At 43.8% G+C, this 24,446-nt stretch overlaps 1 protein-coding gene across 1 annotated transcript; it reads right to left on the bottom strand.

Annotated features, from left to right (window-relative positions):
* Nucleotides 1–10,122: 10,122 nt before the first annotated feature.
* LOC123102680 (IAA-amino acid hydrolase ILR1-like 7) lies at nt 10,123–17,053 on the bottom strand. Its single transcript, XM_044524104.1, has 5 exons — nt 16,622–17,053; nt 12,123–12,248; nt 11,172–11,486; nt 10,901–11,029; nt 10,123–10,802 (listed from the first exon to the last, which is right to left on the bottom strand). The coding sequence occupies exons 1-5, from the start codon at nt 16,964–16,966 to the stop codon at nt 10,422–10,424; spliced, it is 1,296 nt and encodes a 431-aa protein (XP_044380039.1). The 5' UTR covers nt 16,967–17,053; the 3' UTR covers nt 10,123–10,421.
* Nucleotides 17,054–24,446: the final 7,393 nt, after the last annotated feature.

The raw sequence follows: 24,446 nt of genomic DNA on the forward strand, positions 1-24,446 counted from the left end.
TTTCGTGGTGTCAAACATCGCGAATATCTCAAGGATCATCATATATGTCCCTGATATATTATAGTTCATCACGAAGCTCTAGCAGCTTGGTGGCAATGTCTTTGGAGAAACATCACTATCTCATCTGGAAGATCAACTCCCACTCGATTCAAGTGATTGTTGCACTCAGATAATCTGAGCACAAGCTCAACGATTGAGCTTTTCTCCCTTAGTTTGCAGGCTAAGAAAATCGTCGGAGGTCTTATACCTCTTGACGTGGGCACGAGCCTGAAATCCCAATCTCAGCCCTCGAAACATCTCAGATGTTCCGCGACGTTTCGAGAATGTCTTTGGTGCCTCAACTCTAAACCGTTTAACTGAACTATCACGTAGCTATCAAAACGTGTATGTCCGATGTTCGCAATATCCACAAACGACGTTTGGGGTTCAGCACACTGAGCAGTGCATTGAGGACATAAGCTTTCTACTGATTGCATAATTGCTACTATCAACTTTCAACTATATTTTCTCTAGGAACATATCTAAAACAGTAGAACTAAAGCGCGAGCTAACGACATAATTTGCAAAAGGTCTTTTGACTATGTTCAGGATAATTAAGTTCATCTTATGAACTCCCACTCAGATAGACATCCCTCTGGTCATCTAAGTGATTACATGATCCGAGTCAACTAGGCCGTGTCCGATCATCACGTGAGACGGACTAGTCATCATCGGTGAACATCTTCATGTTGATCATATCTTCTATACGACTCATGCTCGACCTTTCGGTCTCCGTGTTCCGAGGCCATGTCTGTACATGCTAGGCTCGTCAAGTTAACCCTAAGTGTTTTCGCTGTGTAAAACTGTCTTACACCCGTTGTATGTGAACGTAAGAATCGATCACACCCGATCATCACGTGGTGCTTAGAAGCGACAAACTGTAGCAATGGTGCACAGTTAGGGGAGAACACTTCTTGAAATTGTTGTAAGGGATCATCTTATTTACTACCGTCGTTCTAAGTAAACAAGATGCATAAACATGATAAACATCACATGCAATCAAATAGTGACATGATATGGCCAATATCATTTTGCTCCTTTTGATCTCCATCTTCGGGGCTCCATGATCATCATCGTCACCGGCATGACACCATGATCTCCATCATCATGATCTCCATCATCGTGTCTTCATGAAGTTGTCTCGCCAACTGTTACTTATACTACTATGGCTACCGGTTAGCAATAAAGTAAAGTAATTACATGGCGTTGTTCAATGACACGCAGGTCATACAATAAATAAAGACAACTCCTATGGCTCCTGCCGATTGTCATACTCATCGACATGCAAGTCGTGAATCCTATTACAAGAACATGATCAATCTCATACATCACATATCATTCATCACATTCTTCTTGGCCATATCACATCACATAGCATACCCTACAAAAACAAGTTAGACGTCCTCTAATTGTTGTTGCATGTTTTACGTGGCTGCTATGGGTTTCTAGCAAGAACGTTTCTTACCTACGCAAAACCACAACGTGATATGCCAATTGCTATTTACCCTTCATAAGGACCCTTTTCATCGAATCTGTTCCGACTAAAGTGGGAGAGACTGGCACCCGCTAGCCACCTTATGCACCAAGTGCATGTTAATCGGTGGAACCTGTCTCACGTAAGAGTACGTGTAAGGTCGGTCCGGGCCGCTTCATCCCACAATACCGTCGAAACAAGATTGGACTAGTAACGGTAAGCATATTGAACAACATCAACGCCCACAACTACTTTGTGTTCTACTCGTGCAAAGAATCTACGCAATAGACCTAGCTCATGATGCCACTGTTGGGGAACGTAGCAGAAATTCAAAATTTTCCTACGTGTCACCAAGATCTATCTATGGAGAAACTAGCAACGAGGGAAGGAGAGTGCATCTACATACCCTTGTAGATCGCTAAGCGGAAGCGTTCAAGAGAACGGGGTTGAAGGAGTCGTACTCGTCGTGATTCAAATCACCGGAGATCCTAGTGCCGAACGGACGGCACCTCCGCGTTCAACACACGTACAGCCCGGTGACGTCTCCCACGCCTTGATCCAGCAAGGAGAGAGGGAGAGGTTGAGGAAGACTCCATCCAACAGCAGCACAACGGCGTGGTGGTGGTGGAGGAGCGTGGCAATCTAGCAGGGCTTCGCCAAGCACCACGGGAGAGGAGGAGTAGGGAGAGAGGTAGGGCTGCACCAAGAGGAGAAGTTCTCATATGTTTAGCAGCCCCAAACCTCAACTATATATAGGGGGAAGGGGGGGCTGCACCCCCTTTAGGGTTTCCCACCCCAAGGGGTGCGGCCAGCCCTAGATGGGACTTGGGGGGGAGGCCAAGAGGGGGAGAGAGGGGAGGCGCGCCTGGGGTGGGCCTTAGGGCCCATCTGCCCTAGGGTTTGCCCTCTCCCCTCCTAGTTGCGCCTTGGGCAAGGGTGGGAGGCGCACCAGCCCACTCTGGGGCGGGTCCCTTTCCACTCTAGGCCCATGCAAGCCTCCGGGGTTGGTGGCCCCACTTGGTGGACCCCCGGGACCCTCCCGGTGGTCCCGGTACGTAACCGATAAAACCCGAAACTTTTCCGGTAACCAAAACAGGACTTCCCATATATAAATCTTTACCTCCGGACCATTCCGGAACTCCTCGTGACGTCTGGGATCTCATCCGGGACTCCGAACAACATTCGGTAACCACATACAATCTTCCTTTATAACCCTAGCGTCACCGAACCTTAAGTGTGTAGACCCCACGGGTTCGGGAGACATGCAGACATGACCGAGACGTTCTCCAGTCAATAACCAACAGCGGGATCTGGATACCCATGTTGGCTCCCACATGTTCCACGATGATCTCATCGGATGAACCACTATGTCAAGGACTCGATCAATCCCGTATACAATTCCCTTTGTCTAGCGGTATTGTACTTGCCCGAGATTCGATCGTCGGTATACCGATACCTTGTTCAATCTCGTTACCGGCAAGTCTCTTTACTCGTTCCGTAACACATCATCCCGTGATCAACTCCTTGATCACATTGTGCACATTATGATGATGTCCTACCGAGTGGGCCCAGAGATACCTCTCCGTTTACAAGGAGTGACAAATCCCAGTCTCGATTTGTGCCAACCCAACAGACACTTTCGGAGATACCTGTAATGCACCTTTATAGCCACCCAGTTACGTTGTGACGTTTGGTACACCCAAAGCATTCCTACGGTATCCGGGAGTTGCACAATCTCATGGTCTAAGGAAAAGATACTTGACATTTAGAAAAGCTTTAGCATACGAACTACACGATCTTTGTGCTAAGCTTAGGATTGGGTCTTGTCCATCACATCATTCTCCTAATGATGTGATCCCGTTATCAACGACATCCAATGTCCATAGCCAGGAAACCATGACTATCTGTTGATCACAACGAGCTAGTCAACTAGAGGCTCACTAGGGACTTATTGTGGTCTATGTATTCACACGTGTATTACGATTTCCGGATAATACAGTTATAGCATGAATAAAAGACTATTATCATGAACAAAGAAATATAATAATAACACTTTTATTATTGCCTCTAGGGCATATTTCCAATAGTACCCAACAGTCTCCTTTGGGTATCCTATGAAGACATATTTCTCCGATTTGGATTTGAGCTTATCAGGATGAAACTTTTTCACATAAGCATCACAACCCAAAACTTTAAGAAACGACAACTTTGGTTTCTTGCCAAACCATAATTCAGATTGCGTCGTCTCAACGGATTTAGATGGTGCCCTTTTAACGTGAATGCAGTTGTCTCTAATGCATAACCCCAAAACGATAGTGGTAGATCGGTAAGGGACATCATAGATTGCACTATATCCAATAAAGTACGGTTATGACGATCGGACACACCATTATGCTGTGGTGTTCCAGGTGGCATGAGTTTGTGAAACTATTCCACAATGTTTTAATTGAAGAGCAAACTCGTAACTCAAATATTTGTCTCTGCGATCAGATCGTAGAAACCTTTTCTTTTCTTGTCACGATGATTTTCCACTTCACCCTGAAATTATTTGAACTTTTCAAATGTTTCAGACTTATGTTTCATCAAGTAGATATACTCATATCTGCTCAAATCATCTGTGAAGATCAGAAAATAATGATACCTGTCGCGAGCCTCAATATTAATCGGACCACATACATCAGTATGTATGATTTCCAACAAATCTGTTGCTCACTCCATTGTTCCGAAGAACGGAGTCTTGGTCATCTTGCCCATGAGGCATGGTTCACAAGCATCAACTGATTCATAATCAAGTGATTCCAAAAGCCCATCAGTATGGAGTTTCTTCATGCGATGTACACCAATATGACCTAAACGGCAGTGCCACAAATAAGTTGCACTATCATTATTAACTTTGCATCTTTTGGTTTCAATATTATGATTATGTGTATCACTACGATCGAGATCCAATGAACTATTTTCATTGGGTGTGTAACCATATGAGGTTTTATTCATGTAAACAGAACAACAATTTATTCTCTTACTTAAATGAATAACCATATTACAATAAACATGATCAAATCATATTTATGCTCAACGCAAACACCAAATAACACTTATTTAGGTTCAACATTAATCCCGAAAGTATAGGGAGTGTGCGATGATGATCATATCAATCTTGGAACCACTTCCAATACACATCGTCACTTCACCCTTAACTAGTCTCTGTTTATTCTGCAACTCCCGTTTCGAGTTACTAATCTTAGCAACTGAACTAGTATCAAATACTGAGGGGTTGCTATAAACACTAGTAAAGTACACATCAATAATATGTATATCAAATATACTTATGTTCACTTTGCCATCCTTCTTATCCGCCAATCACTTGGGGTAGTTCCGCTTCCAGTGACCAGTCCCTTTGCAGTAGAAGCACTTAGTCTCAGGCTTAGGACCAGACTTGGGCTTCTTCACTTGAGCAGCAACTTGCTTGCTATTCTTCTTGAAGTTCCCCTTTTTTCCTTTGCCCTTTTCTTGAAACTAGTGATCTTGTCAACCATCAACACTTGATGCTCTTTCTTGATTTCTACCTTCAGCGATTTCATCATGAAGAGCTTGGGAATCGTTTTCGTCATCCCTTGCATACTATAGTTCATCACGAAGTTCTACTAACTTGGTGATGGTGACTAGAGAATTCTGTCAATCACTATCTTATCTTGAAGATTAACTCCCACTTGATTCAAGCAATTGTAGTACCCAGACAATCTGAGCACATGCTCACTACTTGAGCGATTCTCCTCCATCTTTTAGCTATAGAACTTGTTGGAGACTTCATATCTCTCAACTCGGGTATTTGCTTGAAATATTAACTTCAACTCCTGGAACATCTCATATGGTCCATGACGTTCAAAACGTCTTTGAAGTCCCGATTCTAAGCCATTAAGCATGGTGCACTAAACTATCAAGTAGTCATCATATTGAGCTAGCCAAACGTTCATAACGTCTGCATCTGCTCCTGCAATAGGTCTGTCACCTAGCGGTGCATCAAGGACATAATTCTTCTGTGCAGCAATGAGGATAAACCTCAGATCACGGATCCAATCCGCATCATTGCTACTAGCATCTTTCAACACAATTTTCTCTAGGAACATATCAAAATAAACACAGGGAAGCAACAACGCGAGCTATTGATCTACAACATAATTTGCAAAATATTACCAGGACTAAGTTCATGATAAATTTAAGTTCAATTAATCATATTACTTCAGAACTCCCACTTAGATAGACATCCCTCTAATCCTCTAAGTGATTACGTGATCCAAATCAACTAAACCATGTCCGATCATCACGTGAGATGGAGTAGTTTAATTGGTGAACATCACTATGTTGATCATATCTACTATATGATTCACGCTCGACCTTTCGGTCTCCGTGTTCCGAGGCCATATCTGTATATGCTTGGCTCGTCAAGTATAACCTGAGTATTCCGTGTGTGCAACTGTTTTGCACCCGTTGTATTTGAACGTAGAGCCTATCACACCCGATCATCACGTGGTGTCTCAGCACGAAGAACTTTCGCAACGGTGCATACTCAGGGAGAACAAGATAATTAGTGAGAGATCATCTTAAAATGCTACCGTCAAACTAAGCAAAATAAGATGTATAAAAGATAAACATCATATGCAATCAAAATATGTGACATGATATGGCCATCATCATCTTGCGCCTTTGATTTCCATCTCCAAAGTACTGTCATGATCTTTATCATCACCGGCATGACACCATGATCTCCATCATTCTGATCTATATCAATGTGTCGTCACGTGGTCGTCTCGCCAACAATTGCTCTTGCAACTATTGCTATCGCATAGCAATAAAGTAAAGCAATTATTGGGTGCTTGCATCTTATGCAATAGAGAGACAACCATAAGGATTTTGCCAGTTGCTAATAACTTTAACAAAACATGATCATCTCATACAACAACTTATATGTCATCACGTCTTGACCATATCACATCACAACATGCCCTGTAAAAACAAGTTAGACGTCCTCTACTTTGTTGTTGCAAGTTTTACGTGGCTGCTACGGGCTTAGCAAGAACCGTTCTTACCTACGCATCAAAAACCACAACGATAGTTTGTCAAGTTGGTGTTGTTTTAACCTTCGCAAGGACCGGGCGTAGCCACACTCAGTTCAACTAAAGTTGGAGAAACTGACACCCGCCAGCCACCTGTGTGCAAAGCACGTCGGTAGAACCAGTCTCGCATAAGCGTACGCGTAATGTCGGTCCGGGCCGCTTCATCCAACAATACCGCCGAACCAAAGTGTGACATGTTGGTAAGCAGTATGACTTATATCGCCCACAACTCACTTGTGTTCTACTCGTGCATAACATCAACTCATAAAACCTAGGCTCGGATGCCACTGTTGGGGAACGTAGTAATTTCAAAAATTTCCTACGCACATGCAAGATCATGATGATGCATAGCAATGAGAGGGGAGAGTGTTGTCCACGTACCCTCGTAGACCGAAAGCGTAAGCGTTAGCACAACACGGTTGATGTAGTCGTACGTCTTCACGGCCCGACCGATCAAGTACCGAAACTACGGCACCTCCGAGTTCTAGCACACGTTCAGCTCGATGACGATCCCCGGACTCCGATCCAGCAAAGTGTCAGGGAAGAGTTCCGTCAACACAATGACGTGGTGACGATCTTGATGTTCTACCGTCGCAGGGCTTCGCCTAAGCACCGCTACAATATTATCGAGGACTATGGTGGAGGGGGGCACCGCACACGGCTAAGAGAACGATCTTGGAGATCAACTTGTGTGTCTATGGGGTGCCCCCTGCCCCCGTATATAAAGGAGTGGAGGAGGGGAGGGCCGGCCCTCTCTATGGCGCGCCCTAGGGGAGTCCTACTCCCACCGGGAGTAGGATTCCCCCTTTCCTAGTCCAACTAGGAGTCCTTCCATGTAGTAGGAGTAGGAAACAAGGAAGGGGAAGAGGGAAGAGAAGGAAGGAGGGGGCGCAGCCCCTCCCCCTAGTCCAATTCGGACTAGGCCTTGGGGGGGCGCGGCCTGCCTCTCCCTCTCCCCTAAAGCCCAATAAGGCCCATATACTTCTTCTCCCGTATTCCCGTAACTCCCCGGTACTCCGAAAAATACCCGAACCACTCAGAACCTTTCCGATGTCCGAATATAGTCGTCCAATATATCGATCTTTACGTCTCGACCATTTCGAGACTCCTCGTCATGTCCCCGATCTCATCCGGGACTCCGAACTCCTTCGGTACATCAAAACTCATAAACTCATAATATAACTGTCATCGAAACCTTAAGCGTGCGGACCCTACAGGTTCGAGAACAATGTAGACATGACCGAGACACGTCTCCGGTCAATAACCAATAGCGGAACCTGGATGCTCATATTGGCTCCCACATATTCTACGAAGATCTTTATCGGTCAGACCGCATAACAACATACGTTGTTCCCTTTGTCATCGGTATGTTACTTGCCCGAGATTCAATCGTCGGTATCTCAATACCTAGTTCAATCTCGTTACCGGCAAGTCTCTTTACTCGTTTCGTAATACATCATCTCGCAACTAACTCATTAGTTGCTATGCTTGCAAGGCTTATGTGATGTGCATAACCGAGAGGGCCCAGAGATACCTCTCCGACAATCGGAGTGACAAATCCTAATCTCGAAATACGCCAACCCAACATGTACCTTTAGAGACACCTGTAGAGCTCCTTTATAATCACCCAGTTATGTTGTGACGTTTGGTAGCACACAAAGTGTTCCTCCGGTAAACGGAAGTTGCATAATCTCAGTCATAGGAACATGTATAAGTCATGAAGAAAGCAATAGCAACATACTAAGCGATCGAGTGCTAAGCTAACGGAATGGGTCAAATCAATCACATCATTCTCCTAATGATGTAATCCCGTTACTCAAATAACAACTCTTTGTCTATGGTTAGGAAACATAACCATCTTTGATTAACGAGCTAGTCAAGTAGAGGCATACTAGTGACACTTTGTTTGTCTATGTATTCACACATGTATTATGTTTCCGGTTAATACAATTCTAGCATGAATAATAAACATTTATCATGAAATAAGGAAATAAATAATAACTTTATTATTGCCTCTAGGGCATATTTCCTTCACGGGCCCCCTTTCCTTTCTCCTTCTCCCTCTTCCTTCTATTCCTAGTGGGACTAGGAAAGGGGGGAGACCTACTCCTACTAGGAGGACTCCTTCCTTTGGCGCGCCTAGAGAGGGCAGGCCGGCCTCCCCCTCCCTCCTTTATATACGTGGGGAGGGGCACCCTAGAACACACAAGTTGATTGTTTAGCCGTGTGCGGTGCCCCCTCCATAGATTTCCACCTCGGTCATATCGTTGTAGAGCTTAGAAGAAGCCCTGCGTCGGTAACTTCATCATTATTGTCATCACGTCGTCGTGCTGACGAAGCTCTCCCTCGACACTCAGCTGGATCTAGAGTTCGTGGGACGTCGCCGAGCTGAACGTGTGCAGATCGCGGAGGTGCCGTACCTTCGGTGCTAGGATCGGTCGGATCATGAAGACGTACGACTACATCAACCGCGTTGTCATAACACTTCCGCTTACGGTCTACGAGGATACATGGACAACACTCTTCCCTCTCGTTGTTATGCATCACGTAGATGGATCTTGCGTGTGCGTAGGAATTTTTTTGAAATTACTGCGTTCCCCAACACATTATGCTAAGCTAACGGATGGGTCTTGTCCATCAAATCATTCTCCTAATGATGTGATCCCGTTCGTCAAATGACAACACATGTCTATGGTTAGGAAACTTAACTATCTTTGATTAACGAGCTAGTCTAGTAGAGGCTTACTAGGGACACTATGTTTTGTCTATGTATCCACACATGTATCAAGTTTTTGGTTAATACAATTTTAGTATGAATAATAAACATTTATCATGATATGAGGAAATGCTTGGTAATGCTTGAACTCGCTTTACCTTTTTCCCTCCTCCTGACTCTGTATTCGGAACTGGTTGTATTTCCGTTGCTTGCAATGGAAAGGGGTAATGCCTGGTTCAAAAAAATGATATAAGGAAATATAAAATAACAACTTTATTATTACCTCTAGGGCATATTTCCTTCAGCGGGTGCCCCTGTCATGCCGCTAACCACCGCCATCCGCGCTTGATGCTTTGTACCCACCACACCATCGTCAATGGATCCGACACGGCCTTCGACAGATGTCGCCGCCGCCACGCCCCGCGAGAGAGGTGAGAGAGTGAGGTGGGTGGGAGACTGAGTGACTGGGGAAGAGAGCGCTCGGATTTGTTCCGACAAAGCAGTCTACAGTCATTTACGCCGCACCGTTACCGTTGTCGGCTCACGAGGAATTACACACGTCAAAACGTGCCCAAAAAATAGGTCAATGTTTTTTCGCACGGTCAAAAATTCGATGTGGTGCGAAATGCCACGTTTCGTAAAGTGATGGTTTTTCGCTAATTGTGACATGATTGTGGTGATTCTGTGCATTTAATCTCAGAAAAGTTTACGGATTTCAATGCGGGTTAAAGGTGGAGATTAGAAGGTACTCTTTCTATCAAAAGGATAATAGTGTTTTGTATCCAAATCAATATATTCAATTAAAAAGTGGAGACTAACGTTTACTTTCCGAGTTGTCTTTCGAATGGAAGGAGTTGCATAACCAGGCCAACTCACGCCGTGCAAAGCTTTGCACAATGAAAACTGAGGTTAGGCTCTTACAACAGTAAACACTCATAAGCTTAGCTCCATGTCGCAATCACATCCTAACAACTATTATGCTCATACGTACCTATGAATGCCCACACCCGACCTAACAATTATCGGCAGGCTGCCAACTGCGGCATCCTAAATTTCAAGCGAACATCAGTAATTTAGTTTAGTTTGCCACGGTTCCGCGCTTGTTCAAGTACTCCATCGCCACAGCAGCATGGAAGGCAGCACCCAACGGGAGCACACCCTCATCGATCACAAAGTTGGGGGAGTGGAGTGGATGCACCGCGGTTGCCATGGCCTCGTCGCGGGTTCCTATCATGAAAAATGCCCCTGGGAATCTCTGCGTGTAGAAGGAGAAATCCTCCGCGGCCATGATTGGGCCACCCATCTTGACGTGGCCTTCTCCAAGCATAGCCTCTGCCACTGATCTGGCATGATCGTACATCCCTTCGTTATTGACGGTAGCTGGGTATGGCCGGAGCTCCTCATCCATGAAGTCGACGGTGGCAGTGCAGCGGCTCACGACGGCGTGCGCTTCCACAATCTTCCAAAGAAGCATAAAGTTACCGGTTGCACATCTTTGGTTTAAGCTCGGCTTCTGAGATATGTTGGAGACGGAAAGTGTTTATTTGATTGATTTACCTCCTTGATCCTCTTCTTAAGATATGAAAGACCTTCTGTTGTCAAGCTCCTGAAGGTGCCACCCAAGCAAGCTGACTCAGGAATGACATTGTAAGCATCACCTCCTTTCATGAATGTTACTGAGACGACCTGAAAAATATGTAAACGATACCATATCATTCACCAAGGAACACCTCCTATCTGATGCACAAATTAAGACAAACGTACATAGACTGGACACTTGAGACAGTATAATGCAAGCTAATACATGCATTCTATGCGGATCACATACCGCGGCTTCGAGGGGATCGATCTCCCGAGCTACGATTTGTTGGAGGCTGATGATGGCAGAGGATACCATGACGATGGGGTCGACAGCATTGTGTGGCATTGCTGCGTGACCGCCTTTCCCAATGACCGTTATCAAAAACCGTCCCGATGCTGCCATGAATGGCCCTGGCCTGGAGACGACGGTACCCACTGGAAGACTTGGGTCGACATGCAGACCAAAAATGGCGGACACATCATCTAGAATACCTTCTTCTAGGACATGGTAAGCCCCAGCATATCCTTCTTCTGCTGGCTGAAAGACAAGCTTGACGGTACCCTGACGAAAACAAAAAGCAACTATCGTGCGTTAGGTGAGACCTCCTATTGGACGCCTGTACGCGTTGTCAACTAGGGAGGCAACGCCTGAAAAGCAAGGGCAAATGGGCCGACCCACTCTGGAGTTAGTGGGGTTTTTTCCTCTTTGCTTTTAGTCCTTTTTTCCTCAAAAATCAGCTTTTTACGGAGCTAAATATTCAAAACCTAGTTAGTGTATACTAAAAATATGTTCATCGTGTATTAAAAAGAGTTCACCATATATTATGAAAATGTTTAGTGTGCATTAAAAAAATGTTCAACATATGTTACAAAAATGCTTACTGTGTATTAAAAAAATGTTCATCATATATTAAAGAATCGCTCACCATGTATTCAAAGCAAAGAACAAAGAAGACAAAAAAACAAACAGACAAAAAAACGAAAAAAAAAACCCTGAAAGAATAGGAAAGGAAAAAATCGTAAAACAACAACATAAACAAACAAAAAAAAAGGGAGCCAGCAAACGAACGCAGCGCGTGCTGCCGAATTGGGTCAGCCCACCTCGATCGGCTACGGGCGCTGCCTCCCCCCTAGTTGACGCCTTGCCGAGTTAGGTTACAGAAATCTGGTGTTAGGAGGACCACACAATGGCTAATACCTTGATGTAATCCTTCCAAGAATGAAGTAGCTTAGCAGCTCCGAGAAGCATTGATGTGTGAGCATCATGTCCACAAGCATGCATTTTCCCACTCTCCTGGCTTTTGTATTCCCAATCTACCAGTTCCTGTGAAGTGGTGAGAAAAGTATAATTGTTCAGTGTGTAATGAAGGGCACTGTCAAAGGTGTATAAACGGCTGACGTAGTAGAATACTATTTCTTCAGAACCATTCTAAGATGTTCAAATTTGGCTGTTACTTATCTCCAACATTCTACTTGAATGTTACTCCCTCCGTTCCAAAATAATTTGAACTAAAACCACGTCAAGTATTTTGGAACGGAGAGAGTACCTTTTAATATAGATATGTTAGCAATAAATAAAATGTGACTAGCTCAAAAAAAGTAAAAAAAAAAATGATGTTAAGAAAATAATTTTCATGATAAGTACAATGATATTTGAACCAATCATCTCAGCAATGACCAATCTTATATATAGGTCTCAAAGTTACATAATTTTGACTAAACGTCTCAAAGTTACATAATTTTGTAAACTAAGGTATTGCTGTTTAAGCCGTGATACACATCACCGGCCAGAGCTCTGCTTATATAGCTTGAGTTACAACATCAGTTACAAATGAATAGATAATGGATAATCAAGAGAGGACTCTAGTCCTTCTGAATTCTAGCACTAAGCACTAATTATCCAACGCCACTTCATGCTAATGGCAGAACGTTACTTCATGCTAATGGCAGCACTAACTCATAGTTATCTTAACATCCCCCCTCGATCGAAATGCGGGGAGCACATTGAGATCGCTTCTGAACCTTTCAAACTGATGACTCATCAATGGTTTGGTTAGTATATCTGCGAGTTGATCATGAGTTGAGATATGCCGAATTTCAAGTGCCTTTTTTGCAACTCTTTCACGCACGAAATGGTAATCAATCTCGATATGCTTCGTGCGAGCATGAAAAACTGGATTCATGGAGAGATACGTCGCGCCAATATTATCACACCACAAGGACGGCGGTCTGTTCTCTGGAATACCAAGTTCTCCAAGCAACGCCTGTATCCACATAAGCTCTGCTGTTGCATTTGCTACGGACTTGTACTCGGCTTCCGTACTTGAACGAGAAACAGTAGGCTGCTTTCGAGAATTCCATGCAACTAGATTACCACCAAGGAAAACAACATGGCCACCGGTGGATCGTCGGTCATCTGGGCACCCGGCCCAGTCAGCGTCAGAGAAGGCACTGAGCATAACGGATGGAGAACGCCGGAGTAGGAGTCCATATGACGATGTTCCCTGAAGATATCGCAGGATCCGTTTCACGGCTGTCCAATGAGCTTCGGTCGGCGAGTGTAAGAACTGGCAGACCTTATTTACGCTATACGAGATATCAGGCCTCGTCAGCGTAAGGTATTGAAGTGCTCCAACCACACTGCGATAGCGTGTGGCCTCAATTGAAGACAAGGGTGTCCCATACTGTTTGGATAACTTTTCTGTTGTTGCCATCAGTGTAATGCATGGCTTGGAGTTTGCCATGTTGGCCTTCTTAAGAAGATCAAGTATATACTTGCGCTGGCAAAGAGCAAGACCACCTTCAACAGTCTGAACTTCAATGCCAAGGAAGTACCTCAATACTCCAAGATCCTTGATGTTGAAATCATTTGGTTGTGCATGTTGGCCACATCTTCGCCCTTACAATTCTAGAAAACTTGCTTTCCGATCCAAAGAATGCATCTTTGTTGGTTATAGTTCACACCACAAGGGATATAAGTGTCTTGATGCTAGTACTGGACGCATATATATTTCTTGTGATGTGGTTTTTGATGAAGGGGTTTTTCCATTTGCTCGTAAGTTTGAAGCTACGCTTGCACCTGCCAATTCATCAACACTCCCATACGTCCAACTTTTCCCTCCCATCACACATTCACCACCCCATGTTCCAGCCCCAAGCGGAAGTACTAATAGTTCTAATGATCTAATGGCCGATGTGCAGTCTGTTTCTTTTGATGTTCATGCAGATTCTGCTGCTGATTCGGCGTCAACGTCATCTGTGCCTCAAAGCATGGATCATGAAACAACAGTGGCTTCTCAACAAACATCGCGTGGATCTGCAGCGGCCGACTCTGACACTTACGGGTCGTCTCTTGGCTCAGATTCTCCCGCCACCTCGAGCTCATGTTCTTCCGCGGCCGCTGACTCCGCGGCTCCGACGCCTCCTGTCCCGAAGCAGATGCGGCCGCACACTCGGTCTCAGTCCAGCATTGTTAAGCCGTACATCCGCACTGATGGCACCGTTACGTATGTGTGCACAACATCTTCAAACGACAACGTCGGTCCTACCAACTACACTGAAGCTGCACGGCATCCATCTTGGAAGGCTGCAATGGATGACCAGATGGCTGCTTTGCATCGGAATGAAACCTGGAGTTTGGTTCCATTTCGTCCAGGACTCAATATAATTGATAGTAAATGGGTTTTTAAGCTCAAACACAAGGCTGATGGCTCTGTTGATCGGTACAAAGCTCGTCTAGTTGCTAAAGGATTCAAACAACGCCAAGGAATTGATTATGATGATACTTTCAGTCCGGTCGTGAAGCCCACTACAATTCGTGTTCTGTTATCACTTGCAGTCACTCATCAATGGAGTATGCGACAACTTGATTTTCAGAATGCATTCTTGCATGGTGTGTTGACTGAAGACGTGTACATGTATCAACCGCCGGGCTACATCGATCAGCGGTTCCCTCGTCATCTATGCAAACTTCAGAAGTCCCTTTATGGCTTGAAACAGGCGCCACGTGCATGATACCATGTAAACTAAGGTATTGCTGTTTAAGCCGTGATACACATCACCGGCCAGAGCTCTGCTTATATAGCTTGAGTTACAACATCAGTTACAAATGAATAGATAATGGATAATCAAGAGAGGACTCTAGTCCTTCTGAATTCTAGCACTAAGCACTAATTATCCAACGCCACTTCATGCTAATGGCAGAACGTTACTTCATGCTAATGGCAGCACTAACTCATAGTTATCTTAACAAATTTTGACTAAACGTCTCAAAGTTACATAATTTTGACTAAACGCTTTCTATCACCTATTTACAAGTGGAGATAATATTTCCGTTTTCTCCATGGTCATGCTTACAATATTTGCCCCACTTCTAGATTAGTTAACATTCATTCAATTCTATGATGACATGATGGATATGATGTAGGATTGCTATAGGCTATTGTCCGGATTGGTTTCTTAGTTAGTGTAACCAGTTCACCACCTAACAGAACAACAATGCAAATATTTTAATTAGAACACTACTGGACGAGATACATATTGGAATTGGCCAATACTGTTACCAGAATTTAATTAGAACACTAACATACAATTTGATGCATATAATCGAGATGGTAAAACCGCATAATGATGCATATAATTCCATAGCAATACAAGGCAGAACGCCACGAGATTGGTGTTTCTACTGTGTCCCGGAACCGTCCGCTCATCCCACAATATCCGTGCCCAAAAAAGACCAAAAAATGCTACTCCCTCCATTCCATAATGTAGTGCCCCCGCGCTTTTCGAGATTTCAGTTTGACCATAAATTTAACCAACGTGGGCGACTGTGACGGGAGCAAAAATTATACCATTGAATTCGTATTCGAAAGAAGTTTTCAATGGTATAATTTTTGCTGCCGCCGCAGTCATCCACATTGGTTAATTTATGGTCGAACTTAAATCTCAAAAAATGCGGGCGCACTATATTATGGAATGGAGGGAGTATTTACAATTATTCGTACTTCCTATACTGTGTCAGATAAAATATCTTTCCTTCCCCTCCACTCACTTAGTTTACTCTTATGATATGTGGGGTACTTGGATAGTGGCCCACCTGTAAATGAACAGTTGACAGGGTGTGTTTTGGAGTAGAAGGTGCAATACTGGCCTACCCACCCTTTCTTTTTCAGGTGATTCCAAAGTTTGTGTCAATTCTATCTTTTGATCCAAATTTTCAGTTTATGATTTGTTTGCATATTGTGGCAGGGGATAGAAGAGACAGGTCATAACTGGAGTAGGTCATAAATTGGACTCTCTGATTCAAAAAATAAAATAGATTGAAGCTTCAAAATTATATGAAAAAAGTATGGGTGGTGAGGTACTATTGGGTGTCAGGGGATAGAGGAGACAGGTTGCTACAAATAATGTTGAGCCGGCCACAGTATAATCCCCTTTCTAAGAACGCCACAAGCTGATAGGCATGATCTTTTCAGTTTACCTCTTCTTTGGATTGGACCTGTCTTCTTCCCCTGATTACAATTTTCTCATCTCTTTCTCATTGTAGCAAAATCATGGAGTGGTGATTAAGTGGCATACTTTGAAAAGCGTGGTCAACGGAATGTTGTGCCAATTCGCAGTCGATCAAATTGTTGGAAAATAAACTTGCCGACCCTAGTTGAACAACGAAAATATCTCAGAACCGGGTAGCGTGCGTACCTGCAAGGGGAGCGCGTCCATGTCCGCCCGGAGCGCGACAACGGGTCCAGCCCCGCCGCCGCCGACGATCGTGGCTACCACACCGGTCTGGGTGACGGGCCAGGAGTCGGACACGCCGATCGTGTCCAGCTCGGCGCGGACGAGCTCGCTTGTGCGGTACTCGTGGAAGGCCAGCTCGGGGTGCTGGTGGATGCGCCGCCGCACGCTGCGCAGCCACGCGGCGAACCCCGAAGCGCGGGCCGCGTCCAGGAGGTCACCCGCCAGAACCGTCTCCGCCGCCGACGACGCGTGGGGAGAGATGTGGGCCAAGAAGAGGAGGAGAGAGAAGAGAGGGAAGGAAGCCATGGCAGTACGGAGATGTGGCTCAGCTTTCTCCTACGAAGCTTACCACCCAGGAAGATGCCATCGAACCGTACTTTGATGAGGACGTGGATGAAAAATTGAAAATATTATACGTCGTTGCCATGAATTGAAAATTTAAACTAAAAAGAGCATTTGTAACCATGGTTAACTAATTTGGGGCTCTATGCTTCGCAGATGCGTCCGAATGTGTCCATGGACAATGATCAAACCTCTCCGCAATCGTGCTTTTTAAATATCCGCCTCGAATTTATACAGACTAAAAAAACTACATAGATCATCATACACATATAAAGCACACAATTTCGACATAGATAGGGTATTAAGTTTAGTACAATCTGATTCAAAAGAGTCAGCCAGAGTTCATCACTTAACTAAAACCCTATATTAAAAGTAATTAAACTGACAAAGCCAACTGGAATTCATCACTTCCTCGCCGGCCGCTCTCATAGAGTTCTCGGGTGTCTCGGCATAGGCTATCAGAGCTAAATTTAACATGTCTCTCGGTAGGTATTCTAACTAGGCTATTTAGTGGGATGATAATAAAGACAAGGATTTTTACCCACGTTTCAGGCTCTCACGGTGAAGATAATCTCCTACATCATGCTCTTTGCTTTGTTGTGTTGGGGTGTACATAAAGTACAAAGTATCGAGGGATTCTAATGCTTCTGCGACGAGCTCGGCCCTCGGCTTATATAGCATACCAAGAATCCTAGAGTTACACAACTAGGACGGCTATGTCTAGAGCAAATTGAGAAAATGCCACATGTTTCTTGGGACTTTGCCTCTGTACTACATCTTTTTTTATTGAATTATATACCACACCTTTGACCAAGCTAGATAAAATACCACAAATTGATGTTTTTTCTTCTTTTCCACGTCCAGGCCCACACCTCATTTTTGCTAGGACGAATTTGCCCTTAGCTCGTTCCTGGTCATACGAAACGATCGACGCAGCCGCCCCGCCGCCTCGGTGCTCCTCCCAGCGCCGCCGCTGCCGCCTCGGTGCTCCTCCCAGCGCTGCCGCCTCCATGTGCCTCCGCCATGGCGAGCTGCCGCCTCGCCGTGCTCCTTCCCCGAACTGACGCCTCGCCCTTCCTTCCTTGCAGGCGCGCCGCCACCTCGACGTGCTTCATCCTGCCGAATGTGCTGATCATTGTCCAGTTCCTTGATCCTTGTCCTTGCCTTCTTCAGGTCTATCATGTCGGCGCACATCTGGTTCTTCTGTCGTCGAATGTGCCGATTTAACTCCTGGATAAAAGCTGCAATTGATCTATCCTTTCTGGTGCTGATCATCTCCCAGTGCTTATCTCGGCGCCCACAAATCTGGTAGATAGTATCCTTGAGATCATTGCGGTAGACTTCTCCAATGCATCCCATGGCGATGTGAGCTGCCATGCTCTTTCCTAGACTCCAGGTTGGTGCATCAAAAGAAAACTCTATGGGCTCAGTGACTGGCATGAACGTTCTTCCTGGAACTTGAACTTGAATCATCCAGCGCTCTTCTTCAGGTAAAGTGGCGTTGTAGGTTCGTGTGAAGTTTGGTACTCCTATGTTCAGGTATCTAGTGACTTCCTTCAAGTGACGTCCAAAGGGTGTATCTTCATCCGGTTGTGTGAACTTATTCCTTGCATCCGCCATCCTAAAGAGTAGAAAAAGATGAGGAGCCAGAAGAGAAGAGAGTGAATAGTGATCTAGGTCTTTAGCTTAGTGGTCGTGTCCTACAGTCAGCGTGTGCTCTGATACCATCTCTATAGCGACCAGACCTCAAACAGTCTGATCTCTGTGCTCTGATGTCATCCCTGGATCAGTAATGCTGACACCACACAGTACTCGGAGGATTTATAACAGAGTAGCAATCACACACTTATTATATCGAGTGTCTCAATAGAGAACTTATTACAATAAATATGGCTTAAGTCCATCTAATGACGATAACAGCGGAAGGCTTGGAAGATAAGTGAGTCCATCAACTCCAACGGCATCACTGAGTATAGAACCACGACCTAAAAACTCCTTAATCGTCGTCTGAAAAATCTGCAACATTAATGTTGCAGCCCGAAAATGGGTCAGCACATGGAATATGCTGGCAAGGTAACACATAGAGAATAATGGAATGAAACAGCTATACTATATGCATATTTGGCTGGTGGAAAGCTCTCTATGGTTATTGTTTTGCGAAAAGCCAATTTTTCCCTACTACAAAGGAATAAATTTATTTAACTATTATGGTGGTTGTTAAACATTGAAAATGATTGACAGCATTCTCAATCCCAATTAAGCATCATTAACAAAACCCAACAAAATTAATTTAGAGTAACATGTTGAGATTCACATGATAATCCAGGTACTAGATACTCAAGATGTCCATAACCGGGGACACGGCTAACCATGATTAGTTTATTATACTCTGTAGAGGTTTGCGCACTTTTCCGCACAAGACTCGATCGCCTCCATTTAGTTTCTCGCACTACATGGTGTTTGAGAAGACGGATGACCGAGACATAGTCTTTCAGAAGCGCTAGCACCTTAAGATCGGGTAGACCGTATCACCTACATCCCCTACATCTGCTAGTCTACCACTGTAAGAGTTCGCACGACTTAGTCAACTATGCTAGGGCCCATAATAGCTTGTGGCTGCACACGGAAGTTTCTAGTATGAATAGTCTCATGATCCCTTTGAGCCCGGGTGGCGGTCCAAAAGAAAACAGGCAAGTCCTGGAATACTCAGGTGCCTCAATCCACCCAGATGTGTGTTTAAGTTGCCACCTTAGATAAACCATTAATTAACAAACTCACATCTGTCATGGATATCACTCACCCAATCCACGTCTACTAGCATAGCATGGCATAATAAGCAAACGTAGAAGTAACTTCCAAAGGTTTGATAATAAACAGGTAATAGGTACTACCTCATCTACTTCCCATCCCACAATTTAATTAGATCCTAATCATGCAATGTGTGAGGATTGATCTAATGCAATAAAACTGGGTAGTAGAAAAGGTATGATCAAAGTGTTACTTGCCTTGCTGATGATCCGCGAAACCTAGCGATTCGAAGTAACAGGCGGCGCACTCCGGGTACTCTATCGCAAACAAACAAACAAGCACACAATAAGTATTCATCTAATGCACAGGTAAAACTCAAATAAGAGATCTAACCAGAAGGTTCAACTTAAGAACTCCGGTTTGCAAAAAGAATCAAATCGAACGAAGCAACGAAAGTTAAACGGCGAAAGAAAACAACTTCGTTCTACTAATCTGAATCTAGGGCAGTTTTTACAGTAGCAAAAACTTGTTTAAGTTAAACGGATAGAGGGTTTCGAGACGAAACTCTAGGCGCTTGAATCGTCTGATTCCGATAAACGAGCGAAAAGTTATATTAAAAAGAAAATCGGATCAGGAATCGCGATCAGAAAAATCGTGGATTTAATCCGAGAAAAAAAACGACGAACGTTCGCTAGAACGAACGAACGGACGAACGCTCGCTATTTAAATAAATCGGAAAAACCGATCTATTTAAAAAACGAATCTAAAGAAAAAAACTGACGGAAAAACCGGACGGGTTTTCTAAAAAAATATAAAAAAACGGCACGGAAATCGAGGCGGCGGCGAACCTCGGGCAGCGGGGGCGTCCGGCGGCGGAGCGGCGCGGCGGCGACGGCGGCGGCTTGGGGCAGCTGGGGCGGCTTAGGGTGGCTGGGGCTGGCTAGGGTTTTCGGCTGGGCCTCCCCCGGCTATATATAGCCTAATGGGCCGGGAGTCCTAGTCGGACACGGCCCTAGGTCGGTTCGTTTTTTTTAAATAATTACACGCAGAATAAAAATAAAAAGAAATACTAAACGGACTTCAAAAAATCCGAAATAAATTTTCACGGGCTTCTAAAATCAAGTCGCACAAGGTGAACATTTATTTGGGGCCTAAATGCAATTTTGAAAAACGCATATTTTCCTTAAATTCAAATAAAATAACGAAAAACTGCGAAATAAAATCTTATTTGATTTTTTTATTAAATCCTCAATATTTATTTATTTTGCGAAAGTCATTTTATTCCCTCTCTCATATTTTTGTAATAGAAATAATTGATGATAAAATAAATAAAATCAAATGATCCTATTCTCAAAATTTGAGAAAACTCAAATATGAAAATAATGAATTCCCCAACTCTCTCTATGGGTCCTTGAGTTGCGTAGAAATTCTAGGATCGAAACCAATCACAAATAAAATATGATATGCAATGATGATCTAATGTATAACATTCCAAATTGAAAATTTGGGATGTTACACGTCGCCTCGTCCTGCTTCCTGTACTCTCAGACGGTCCACACATACGTCCCGTCGCCGCCCCGACAGGTTGCCTCTCTCCCTCCCTCTCGCTCTCTCCCCCTCCCTCGCTCCCTCCATCCCTTTCTCCCTCTCTTAGTTGATCTGAATTCTGAATTCTGACCTGTGTATCAAAAACCCTAGGGCATGGAGATTATGGTGAAAGAGGAGAACTAGTGGGCAGCTTCACAAGTACGAGTAGATCGTATTGTTTGCGGAGATGGAGCCAGGGGGTGCAACTCCAGAACGGTTAGAGATAGAGGGCGCAGCTCCGGAACGGTTAGTCGATCAACCTAAGTTTTTGAATTGAAGGATTCCGTGAATTGTTTACTGCATATTGAGGAATATATACTTAGGCCTACTCATTGTTTCTATTTGAAAAAACATGTAATTTTGTAGGGAAGAAGGTGTGGAGTTGCGCGTTGTCATTTATAAACTGATTGTTAGAGTTCTTCGATTTGTCGCAAAGCTTGACGATGGCAGCGAGCATCAAGTTTCCCAGCATGATGTGGAATTTGAGGTTAACATGAAACGTTTTACTGTTGAAAAACTGATAGAACTCATTGGGTCCAAAGTTGTTTGGGGGAGTGGGCAGGAGGTCCATATTTTGTGCAAGGACAAGCATTTTGAATCAGTTGAGAGGATTGATAACTACTGGAAATTGCTCACATCATTTCTTGAGAGATGGGAAGAGAAAGAATTGCTTGTGCTAGCTCAAGTTGTGGACATTGCAGAGGGGGTTACAGCATCATCTTGTTCAGAAAATATCCCATCTAGTGAGATAGTAGACAACATCATTTGTTCAAGTTCTGACATTTACCAGTCAAATGCTAGTAGTGCATCATGTGTTGATGATTCTACAAATTGTAATGTGCTTCGTAATAATGAGAGATATGTGCAATCTGATGGTGGTGTTGTCATTGATTGGTCAACTCTTGAGATAACTCCTATTGGTGATGATATAATAGCTCCTATGTCACAGGAAAACATGTGTGAGGTACTTGGAATTGAGGATGAGGTTGAGGATGCTCAACCAGTAAAGGATCCAGCTCCAGTTGTTGTGTGACATGCTAATGAGGAGTTAATGGCTGAGGGAGCTATACCAGTTGATGACCAAGTTCCTGAAGATGTAGAAATGTCATATGACAAAGATCATCCTAAAGTTGAGAAAGGTTCAATCTTTCCAACGATGATCGATTGTAGGAGAGCTGTGAGGCAATGGGCAATTAATGAAGAATTCAACCTTGGGACTCACAGAGCTGACAAGAGTAGGTGGATGGCACATTGTATGGCTGAGGATTGTCCATGCAAAAAAACATGTCGTATTATGGCTGACAAGACAAAGACCAGGGTACTAACATAGCTTAATATTTCACCTTTTTCTATTATTTCTATTATGGTAGCATCATATTATTTGAGGAACACTAACAACTTTGTTATGTATGCAGGTTAACCAGATCGGACCAGCACACACATGTGTTTCAAGTAGCAGGTAAATTCAGCAATGGCCTCGCAAGATTGGGTTTAAGAAAGGTCTAAGAAGATCTTGAGGAAAACTCCGAACATTGGCTGCAAGGATTTACAGGAAACGCTGGAGGAAGACTGGAATGTAACCACTGGCTATCACACTGTATGGAAGGGAAGAGAGAGAGCAAAGGATGAGATCTATGGTTCTTGGGGTAGTAGCTTCCGTTACCTATTCAACTTCAAAGCAGAGATGGAACTTAGATCCCCTGGAAGCATTGCTGAGGTCGATACTAAACTAACGGACAGTAAAGTTTACTTTCACAGATTCTTTATGGAAATTAAGCCTTGTGTAGATGGATTTCATGCTGGATGTAGGCCTTATCTTAGCATAGACTCGACTGCATTGAATGGAAACTGGAATGGTCATTTAGCTGCATGCACTGCTTTAGATGGACATAATTGGATGTTCCCTCTTGCATTTGGTTTTATTGAGGTTGAAGATGAAGATAATTGGAAATGGTTCATGACACAGTTGCATAGAGCACTAGGACCAATTTCAAAGCTTGCTATATGTACTGATGCATGTAAAGGCCTAGAAAATGATGTTAAGAAAGTTTTTCCTCAAGCAGAACAGAGGGAGTGTTTTAGGCATTTAATGCAGAATTTTTCGAAAAGATATAATGGTGACATAATTGGACGCATGTGGGCTGCAAGAAAGACACATAGACCATCATTGTTTGACTACCACTTTTCCAAGGTTCTAGAATCTAGCCAAACTGTGGGCAAGTACTTGCAAGATTACCATAATCTGAAGTGGATGAGGTCTAGTTTTGACACTGAGATCAAGTGTGATTACATTCATAACAACCTTGCAGAGACCTTCAACAATTGGATAAAAGGAACCAAAGATCTTCCCGTAGATGTGTTAGCTGACACACTTAATGGGAAGATAATGAAGTTGGTTGCAACAAGGAGAAAGATTAGGGAGAAGCTACAAGGACGGATGTTACCAGCAGTTGTACAACAAGTGAATAATAGAACAAGAGGGCTTGGGCACTTGAAAGTTACCCGATCAAGTAATTGGAAAGGTGAGGTGAGGGACATCAACAAAGACAATTTGAGGCATGTGGTTAACATAGAGAAAAGTGAGTGGACATGCCTTGAGTGGCAGCACACAGGTAAACCGTGTGAACATGCACTTGCTTTCTTGATTGGGAAAAGGAACATGAAGATGGAAGATTATCTTCATGAGTACTACTCTCTAGAAAGGTTTAGGGCAGCATATAAGGAGGTTGTAGAGCCCCTCACAAATCGATCACAATGGCCTAATGTTAAATTAGATTTTGTATTGCATGCACCACTCCCCAAAAGTTCCAAGGGAAGAAAAAGAAAGTTGAGATTTAAAAGTTGCCTTGAAAAGGGAGGAGGACATTATAAAAAGAAACCACCACCAAAAGGTCAATTAGGAAGCCAAAACAGGTGCAAGAAGTGTAAGCAACTTGGACACAGGCAAGCTGGATGCCCAACTAATGGAGTGAAGAAAAGGTCATTTATATTGATTTAGATTTTCTTAACTCATATTTTCTCTTGTAATGCTCGAGTTTGTAACAATATTTGGATTTCTTGACAGGAAACCGAAACCTAGAAAGATAAAACCAAACACCGAAATTGATGT

This window comes from Triticum aestivum, chromosome 5A (genome assembly GCF_018294505.1).
Source record: "Triticum aestivum cultivar Chinese Spring chromosome 5A, IWGSC CS RefSeq v2.1, whole genome shotgun sequence".
NCBI classification, from domain to species: domain Eukaryota; kingdom Viridiplantae; phylum Streptophyta; class Magnoliopsida; order Poales; family Poaceae; genus Triticum; species Triticum aestivum.

Coding starts and splice junctions, on each gene's coding strand:
- LOC123102680 (XM_044524104.1), bottom strand. CDS start 16,966: ATGGCTTCCTTCCCTCTCTTCTCTCTCCTCCTCTTCTTGGCCCACATC. Junction 11,487..12,122: donor CTTGGAAGGATTACATCAAG/GTATTAGCCATT, acceptor TGTTTTCGTCAG/GGTACCGTCAAGCTTGTCTT. Junction 11,030..11,171: donor TCGATCCCCTCGAAGCCGCG/GTATGTGATCCG, acceptor CATATTTTTCAG/GTCGTCTCAGTAACATTCAT.